At 54.4% G+C, this 9,890-nt stretch overlaps 1 protein-coding gene across 1 annotated transcript in view; it reads right to left on the reverse strand.

Annotated features, from left to right (window-relative positions):
* SHANK3 (SH3 and multiple ankyrin repeat domains 3) overlaps nucleotides 1-9,890 on the reverse strand; it is a 323,589-nt gene that overhangs the window by 170,734 nt on the left and 142,965 nt on the right. Inside the window, exon 12 of the mRNA XM_014961953.1 lies at nucleotides 9,761-9,890. Coding sequence (XP_014817439.1) covers nucleotides 9,761-9,890 — 130 coding nt within the window. The remainder of the gene's footprint in view (nucleotides 1-9,760) is intronic.

A 9,890-nucleotide genomic window follows, 5' to 3' on the forward strand; every position in this document is an offset into this window, starting at 1 on the left:
GTAGATGAGATGAGACATTTGTATTTGTCCTGTTCTTCCTCTGTCAACAAGCGGAAAATGTCACAGCGTTAAGGAGAACCATACCTTGCTGGAAGAAACCCGAGGGGGGAATAACCTTGGCTATTATTTTGGCAAGTGCTTGGTTCAGCAGCCACTCGTGAGGACGCTCTTTAATTCCTCATGCTTTCAGACACGCCGTTCAGCAGCGCGGTGTTTAGAGAGACACTTCTCTCTGCTGTAGAATTCAGATGTAGGGAAGCACAGGAAATGGAGAAAGACCTTCAGAAAGAGTTCAGGAGCATAAATCCACCCCCACAAACACACCTTCTGCAAAACACTCTCAGCGTTAAATTAAGATGATTGATGTTACATTTTTCCCCAAGAACCTGCGTCTGTAAGTACTGCCGTGGCAGAGGAGTATCCACTGGATGAAGAACAAGCTGGATCACACGTTTGGTGGAAAAAAAAAAAAGAAAAAAAAAAGGGAGGTATCTCCAGGAGAAAACACAGCATTTCTTCAAAGAAAAGAGCCCATCCAAACGCAAGAGGTAAAAAGAGACAGAGGTAACTCCAAAGAGCCTGCTGGAAATGAGACTGGGAGCAGAGGACAGTTTCTGTGCTGGTCCATCCCAAGGGGATTGTATCTCCGTGCTGCCGAAGTGACGCACACCAGCCGAGCACAGCCCGGTCCCAGGCACCTCTGCTGGGAACCCCCCGTGTCCCCACCATAAAGCTGGGCTTGTAGGTACCTCCTTGGGTACGTGGAGAGGAAAGCAGGAGACAGACGAGCATTTCTGCTAGGAAAGTAAGAGGTTTGATGGTATTTGATGGCATTTCGTCCTTTTGACTCGTCCACGAGGCTTCCTCCCCTACACTGACAAGCTGGTAAGGGTTCTCAGTGTATCACTGCAGATGCAACTACAAATGCCACCGTTTTTATGGCAATACGCAGTAACCCAACCTCACAGCAGGAACCCCTACAACTTTCAAATGGTAGTTGATCCACACACTAAGGAATCTCATTTCGGTGTATTTCAGAGACACCGGGGCAACTTACTCATTGCTGAATATACAAACACAAAGTTGTTGACACAGGAAATGCTTACTACACTTCTCTTAATAAAAGAGAAGGAGAAATTCCAAGAAAAAGACGCAGATGAGGAAAGAATGAAAAATGCAGAACATTGCAGAGAATAGTCGTCTTGACCCCAAGGCTCCCAACACCATAAAGCTCTGGTGTGAACCCGCAGAGGCAGCAGAGTCCTGGTGGGAAAGGGGACAAGAGGAGGGACCACAGGAGAACCACAAGCACACACTCTGTCTCTCACACAGCTGTTCTTCCAGCATCTCATCATCTCACCAGCCTGGTGTTACACGGGTAACGGGCTGCTCTGGAGAAAGCTGGGACTGAAAAAAGCTGATATATGAAGAAAGCTCCCATTGAGCAGCCTGGTCTGGTGGGAGGTGCCCCTGCCCAGGGGAGGGGGGTGGGACTGGATGGACTTTAAGGTCCCTTCCAACTCTAACCATTTCATGATTCTAAGTTTTGAAGACTAATATTCCCTGGCAGAGGAACTTATGCTGAAGAAAAAAAGAAGCTACAAAAAAGTTTCAGAGGTCTGTTTTATGGTGAGCAAACACAACCTCTCCCCAGCTCATCCCATTCCTGAATGGAAAGCAACACTGGAGGCAAGTGGACCATGACAGTTGAGGCTGGTTTTGTCCTCCCTACGTGCAGCAGAGGAACCCGGGATCCTGACATGGTTCTGCCTGACACCACCCCTAAATCCTTTTGTGATTTTTTTTTTTCCCCCTCCAAATTCTTAAGCAGAGAACGTCTTTTCAATGGCACATTGATTTCCAGAAGGGTTATCTGGCCTTAGCAGGAGATTTTCAGTTCAGTAGCTCCGACACTCCAGAAACCATGCTGTTGACCTGCAACATGTGAGATCTCAGTGGAAAAATCCTCTCCTAACCTCAAGTAAAGAAATTTAGCACAGCTGAAAGCAGGACTTATGACAGACAGCAGTCCCGGGAGGTTGTATAATTCTCACACCGGGCTTCAGCAACCAGCCGCATCTTGGCTTCCTCCCATCTCTTTCAAGATGACCTTCCCAGAAGGCAAAACAAGAGGGAACAGAAGGAGAATATCCTGACCCCGGTACCTCAGAAAACCTTCACCAGTAATTCTGAGTAATTCCAAGTCTCTCCCAGCCCTGAAGCAGACAACAGAGACGCTCCATAAGGAACTCATTCATGGAAATAAAGCGCGGAAGGGAGACACGGGACGCGGGGGGGTTGTGTCCTCGGCACCGAGCAGCCCCAGCCCTTCCCACGCCTCGAGGAGCCTGAATGTGCACAGCCTGATCTGTGGCAAAAATTAAACTTTAAACAGAGCGAGAAAATTTTAGGCCAGACCAATTTTTCTAGCCATAGTTTAGGATTGCTAAAAATAGAGTTTATAATGCCAACTGGTGGCAGATTTAATAATCATAGAGGGATTACTTGTTCCGCGTGTCCCCAGGGAATCTCCATCGCTCCTTTGCCCTAAAGTAGATCTTGACACTTCTTCCCATTGCACTGTCCTCATCAGATCCCACCTGACCTTCTTAATGCTTGATTGATATTAGACCATGAACAGCATTCCAGAAAGCCTGTAAGGCTCTAACGAGCTGCTTTCCTCCCCTCCCCAGTGTCCTAGCGTACCTCACACACTCATGGCCATGTCTCACAAACGCTCAGAGCCCCAGCACCAGACTCTGGTGATGGGGGCTGTCCAGGAAGACACACGTAACTCACAGACTTCTGATCACCTGCATCCTCAGGCAGGCAGGGTCCTTGGAGCTGAACCCTTACAGTCCTGCCCCAGCTTTGGGCTCTTTCTTTCTAGGATGTGCTGCTGGGGTGGGTATAATCCAAGATCACCAGGAACCTGCAGCCTGCTCTGAACGATGAGACTGCCTTCCCCCCAAAAAGCACATTCCTCCCTGCAGTCCAGCTCTGTCCCACCACCCAACCACCAGCCTGCACGATCCCAGAGAAAACCCAGCACGGTCCCCGGAGCTGCTGGTGCCACGTGGCTCTGTGATGGTGAGCACCAGGGAGGATGACACGGTCACTCCCCAACATCAGCCCCCTCCTCGATAAGCAGGGGGTACATCCACAGCACAACCTTGGGATAACTGTGCAAACCGCAGTCCAAGCTGTGACACCCCTGGAGAAACTCCAAACAAAGTACCACCCCCCTCCCTGGGGACTCACACGGGCTGTTACCAACATCAAACAAGTGAATAAATGTGCAAGAGGAGCGGGAGGGGAGGTTCACAGCTGAAGCTAAATGTATTTAATATTCCTAACCTTTGTAAAGTTTATTTGCTTTAAAAAAAAGTAAAACAGTATATAAATTCTATCTTCTTATCTTAAATCACTTATCCAAAGCAACACAAGATCCACCTGGACACCACCCAAGATGGCAATCATAAAGGCCTATTTATTTGCAAAAGAAACCAAACTGGGCTAGGGAAGAGCAGAAGGGTTGATTGGAGGGATAAAAAACAAATCACAGGAAAAGATGTAAAGAACAGGACACATTAATGGCAAAGCAACGTGTGTTTAAGCAGATACAGAACGGGCAAATAAAGTGGCAAGTGGGGTTTCGAAACCCCAGAACTTCCACGGAGCATCTGAACCAGAGAACACTTAAACTGAAGAGGAACGTATTTATAAACCAGTAAGATTAGACACTTCTCTGCATCAGGCATAATTAGCTGCCGTGTGACACAACTGGCACAAGGAGCACAGCAGGGACCAGAAGGAGGTCAGATATTCAGACAGAAAACAAGAACGGCCAAAAGACACACCGGGCAGGAGACAAGGCAGCCCAGTGACCCGCAGCCCACCGCTGGGCCACAGCGTGGGTGTCCACGTCCTGCACAGCCCATCACCTCCTCCCTGGCTCCCCGTGCACCCACGGCAGCTCTGCCCCTCCAGCCCCACACTGCCCGTGCCCCACACCACCCCACCACCCTCTCGCTCCTCTTTGGCCCAAACGTGGCAGATCCCACCGTGGAGCTTGCAGAGCCACGGCACGGGGCCAGGGACACGGGGACCCATCAGACATCACGTGGCTGCTCCCCCCACCCTCCGCCACCAGGTCCCCAGCAACTTGGCTTTGAAATCTCCACACAGGGGACAAATTTGGTTGAAAGTGTTTAAATGGCTTGAAAATAAGCACAAGGGGAAGGGTTGCTTATGTCCACCTGCCTCAGGAGAAGAGTTTGACAGCAAGGACCATGGCTCCTCCCACATGGGGACAGGAGCCAGACAAGGACCACCGGGGTCTCCTGAGGGTTGGTTCTTCTGCGGGTCACTGGGCTACCACACCTCCTCCAGGAGACCCCAGAGACTAACCACCACCCAGGGATGGGACCTTGCTCAAATCTAGGAGAGAAATTACCTAAGCCTGCAGTGGAAAAGCGTTACTTGCTTGTCCCTGACCTAAAAGGGGACAGGACTGTGCCCCGTCACACCAGGCTCAGCCCTGCAGTTGTACAAGCCAGAAGCAACAAAACCCCCACGTCTTCTAAACAAATTTTTCTGCATCTCTGCGATATTTTGGTTTTAATCAGTTCATTTTGTTTTGTTTTTCATGAGCAATTCTTCCCTTCTTCCTCCTTCGTGACTCATTTTTCAAAGTTCCCAACAACAAGAGGAAATAATTCATCCATGTCTGCAGAAGCTCTCATTATTCCTGAAAAATCTTTTAACTTCCAAACGCTGACCGCCAGACAAACAGCACCGAAGCACAGTTCCCGGGCTCCCACAACACCAAACAGCCTCAGCCACCCAATTAGCCTGCCCTGCGCTCGGCTCCCAAACGAGGTACCGCTGGAGTCACCCGGGGAGGGTGGCCAGGCTCACAACAGAGCACCCCCAGCAAAGCCAATGCCCAGGAACGTTCCCCAGGGAATGGGGACAGCTCTGTGCCACTGCCCACCATCACCCCATCACACCCTCCGGTGCAGGACCAGAGATAACAACCCTGTTCTCCAAGGGTCTGGAAGGATCCACCCCCCTCCCTAATTAGTGCTGAGGAACTGAGGGCTGCCCAGAGCTGGAAGAGCATTCACCCACTCTCACAGTCCAGTTCTCAGCAAATGCACAATGCTGGGGCCAAAGACAGGTTTTTAATCCATTTAAATTAATGGATTAAAGCGGGGAGAGGGAATTAAATGGAGAGGGGTAGCAGGAAGGGTCAGTGCACAAGGGCTACAGAAGAATTTGGAGAGTGAAGCAGCAGGAGCTCCAGGGGCAGGAGGCTCCTGATGACCCCCAGCTCTGCCTGGAGCCACGGAGAACACACTGGAGTCAGCACCTGGGGACAGGGCAGCTCGAGACAAAGAGACCGTGGGGACAAGGAGGACCAGGAGATGCTCTGCAGCATCAGGTGGGACACTGCTCTCCCACACACAGCCCTCGGAGCCAGCGAGCCCCGGGATCCCTGTGCGGGCATCCCTGCGATGAGGCGAGCAGGCAGTGCTCGTGACTAAGTCATTTTGTTTGTTAGGGAAGAAAAAAAAAAAATCAGTCTCCTTTTTCCAAACGAGGACCTGGTCACGGTGCCTTTGATGTCTCACTGCCAGATCGCAGCAGTCTGCTGTGTATAAAGCCACACCAAAAAAATGATTAAACCGGCCACGAGCACTGATTTCAGACGTTAGAAGAGATGAAGCCCAGAAGGTTCTAGAGCTGCCTTCCAACCAGCAGAGCAGGAGGAAAGTATCAGTGGTTTTAAAGCTGGAACGTGACCAGTTTCCAGGTGACTGTGACGCCCTGCAGAGCCACGGTCTCGACTCACTGACCAGGAGACCTCTGTTCTTCCAACACCAGGAATAACACCGGGGCAGCAGCCTGTGAGGAGGCAGCTGCTCGTCAGCCCTTTGCTCTAGATGACCTCAGGCACAGGTGGTTTGAGGGTGAAGTTTAAAGCCCGGGCTCGACCTCCCCAGTTATTCATGGCTCCATTTCCAACCCCCAGAACAGCCTTCCCTGCGGGGTGGCCGGGACCCTGCACCCAGTGAACCCTGCGAGCAGCCTCTCCACGTGCTTCTGGAGGGATAAATACGGTCCAGAGGAAACCGTCTGGCTGAGCATCAAGCATGAACTGCAAACCCCTCTGCTAAGGAAACCCACCTGTGCTGCACAACAACAGCGTTACTCACAGGTGAAACAATCCCCTCTGCCTGAACCTCCTCCGACACAACCATGACCTGTGACAACAACAGTTCAGCAAAACCATAACCACAGCCAACAGAAATGCTGTTGGCCCTTCATTTTACAAAGGGCTGGCTTAGACTCTGCAGTGGGGAATGTTCACCAGGAGCCACACAAGAGAGGAAAACCCACGGTGGGATGCACGGGTAACAGCTGATGAGAATAACTCCTCCTCATCACCCAGTACAAAGAAATGAGACTCCAAAACCAGCACATTGACAGTGTTCCTCATGTCTCCCTGGTTCCCAGGCTGGAGATTCAGTCCTCACTGTGCCTCATCTCTGAACTGTTTCTCCCCATGACCTTGCGATTCCAGTGCTGGTGACTACTGGTTCTCCCTTTGCTTGGGGCGCTCACATCTCATTTCATTTCTCATTATCAGCAACCAGCAGATCAAGGACGGACTCTCCTCTGCTTGAATTCTTAAGCTATCTTACAAATGCAATAACTGTATTGATTATCGCCTTGTGTCATCCACCAGCTACCAGACACAGCACACCGTCAAGACAGACCCCAGCCAGCACCATGCTCTCAAAACCAAACCAACTCCTCCTGGAAAGCCCCAAGGAAACCCGTCACACAACACTCGGTTCAGTGCACCTCTGGCTCTACCAGCCAGACCCTTCAGAAGAACCTTTGCAGGAGCCCATTCACTGTCAACAAGGAACGATGCCTCTGGACATAACCCTGGGTGAAGGTCCAAGGACCCTCTCAAGGGGTTTCTCTGAAGATCACACACCAACAAGCAGCGTTTGCTCTGTGACACCGACAGGGCTGTACACAAACCTTCACATGGCTTGCACATGGGTACAGGGGTACTCGTGTCACTCCACCTCAAAACCTTCTCCGTCTTCGCTGCAATTCTCCAGATAAAACCTGCCCAATGTTCCGCCGTTCTCCTCCTCTCCGATCCTCACTGCTCGCAGCCCCAGCCACCTGAAACCCCCACATTCCATTGCATCCATGGGACGGCCATCCAGTGTCCTCACCCACACATCTTCAGATGAGACACCAGCCCCATCACAGCTTCCAGACCAGCCACCTCCTGTCCCCAGCGCTGCCCTCCCCACGGAGGTCCCTTCCCACAACACACTCCCGCCTGCCATCACTCCTCCCTCAGACCTGCACCTTCACAGGGGTTTCTCCCTCAGCATCACTCTTGGAGCTCCCTCCGTGCGGGGCTCTCGCTCTCCCCAAACACAGCTCATCTCAGGAGGCAGCTGCCTCCAGCAATTCTCTGACAACACCCCCCAAATCTGCTCCCCCACCCTTCCCCAAACAGCTCTTCTGCTCGTACCCACCACACTTCAACACTTCCTCCGACTGCCACCTTCTCTCTCGGGGACCCCCCACCCCCAGCACCCCAACGCCTCGATTCCCGGGCAGCTCAGCCAGTCCCCACCCCCCTGGGACAGCATTTTCAGGACCCTGACATGAAGCCCCCCAGGCTGATGGAAGAGCTGCCCGTGGCCAGACGTCCTCTCAGCCCAAGGCCTCCACCACTGCTGCCCATCTGTGAATGCCCTGCACCCCCTCAGCTGGAAGGAGAAGTCCAGCACCACCCCAGCCAGGGACCTTCACTTACACCAGCTCAATGTTCCACAAGCCGGGTGGGAGAGGGTTCTTCCCACCAACCAAAAGATCACCCCGTTTCCAGAGGAGTCACAAGTCCCCCAAACGTGACAAACCACCAGCCGTGGCAGTTCTTCTCACAGCACTGGGTCCCGTTTATCCCTATCACTCCCCCTACCTGCGGCGTCAGGGCCCTCTACCCAGTAACTGCCCGTACTCCTGTCCTCCCAAAACCCCCCCAGCACCTCCAAAGCAGTAGATAACCAAGTGCTGCCCATCCACACCACCTGGAGAGCTTCCAGCAGCACATCACCAAACCCTTTCTCCTTTAACTCTCATTAAGCCTCCTGAGCCACACATGGAGCAGGCCAGCTGAGAGGGCCACCAGCCCCAGGAGCCATTACCCACGAAGTCCCCTCTCCCTCCCCACGGCACTTCCACAACTTGTTCCTCTCTGGAGATGACACAGAATGTGAATGAGGAAGGTATGCAAACAGCCACAGGTGAACATGTGCATTAAGGATTCTGTTGCAACTACTACAGCACAACACCAGGACCACCGGCACGGCACCAAGGCATGAGGAGACACAGCAGGGTGTGGGAGGAAGCGCTGGGCAAGTGACTGAAGAGATGGGAAGTGCCCTTCTGACCCAACAGCCCTCTCCGTCTGTCAATTCCTTCCAGCCCCCCGGAAACAAACACCTTTACCCACAACCACACAACGCACAGCTCCACGCACCAAATGCCCCTGAGCTCCATCTGCCCCAGCAGAAAGCCCCACCACCCCCTGAGCTCCACCTGCCCCAGCCGAAAGCCCCACCACCCCCTGAGCTCCATCTGCCCCAGCTGAAAGCCCCACCATCTAGCACACCAGCCGAGTCATGGGCACCACACACTGGTCTCCACCTCGACTTGGGGGGCAAGAACACATTGGTGGGGCCAGCCTGGTGGGACTGCCACCTGCATGGTGAGGTTTCGGTAGCCGCAGCACAGGACTTTGAGGCCTCCTGAGGTTCTGAAGCAGCAATGTGGAGCGTGGAACAGGGAGCCCCATCTCACTCCCGAGCTCAGATCCACACCACAGTGAACGCGAGCGGTCGGGCTGGCGGCTGCTCCAGCCCGCAGTGAGAGCAGCATCAGCAAAAAAAAGTGGAGGCAGGAAGATTAAAAGAAGATCCTTAAACTTTCTATGAAAAACTGTGGAATTAGCACACTTGCAGAGAAAGCCTTCCCTTATCCCTGCCTGCTGGAAGCCGCCTCACAACCCACCGCAGGGTTTCCCTGTCTCCCCAGGAGCCGGCCCAGCCTCACAGGCAGAGCCATCGTCCCCCGAAACCTTCCGTCCCCCCGGCTGGGAGTTTTGTTTGGGAAGCGCCTCCTCACCCCCCCCCCCCCCCCCCCCCCCCCCCCCCATGCCCAGCCAGGGGTGGGCTGGCAACCGGGGAGCCCGCAGCCGGCCCCACGGCACAGCACGGGGCAGGAGCAGCTCTGGGGACACAAAGTCAACCCTGGGCTGGGAGGAGAGGGTTTGGAGAGATGCCCACTTCCCCTGGGGGTCCCGGCAGAGCACAGTACCCACGGCCCTGTGTCACAGAGTGGGACTGACAACCCAGGGTCCGGCTGCAGGGACAGAGCCCCAGGGCCACATTGAGGAGATGTGACCCCACCACCGGGCAGCCCCGGGGCCTGGCCATCACCCCCGGGCCCGACCGAGGGACCTCTGGCCCTAGGGCTGGAGCTGCCCGGGGATGCCACGGCTCCACAGCCCCACCGCCGGGCCAGAGCCCCGCAGCCCCACTGCCGGTGCCGGGACCCCAGACGGGGCGGGCAGTGCCGCCGGTCGCCAGCCCACGGCCGGGCGGGACCGGGGCCCGCCGCAGGTGGGTGCCGCCCCCCCGCCGCCGCCCGCACTCACCCTTGACGGCTTCGCCCCGGTTGAGCTGGATCTCGCCCTCGCCCTGCGGCGCGTAGCTCTTCACCACGATGAACTTGCGGCCGGGCACGGCGCTGTACAGCTTCCGCTTGGGCCCGCGCAGCGGGGCGGG

The sequence above is a fragment of the Calidris pugnax genome, unplaced genomic scaffold (genome assembly GCF_001431845.1).
Source record: "Calidris pugnax isolate Ruff unplaced genomic scaffold, ASM143184v1 scaffold459, whole genome shotgun sequence".
Classification (NCBI taxonomy): domain Eukaryota; kingdom Metazoa; phylum Chordata; class Aves; order Charadriiformes; family Scolopacidae; genus Calidris; species Calidris pugnax.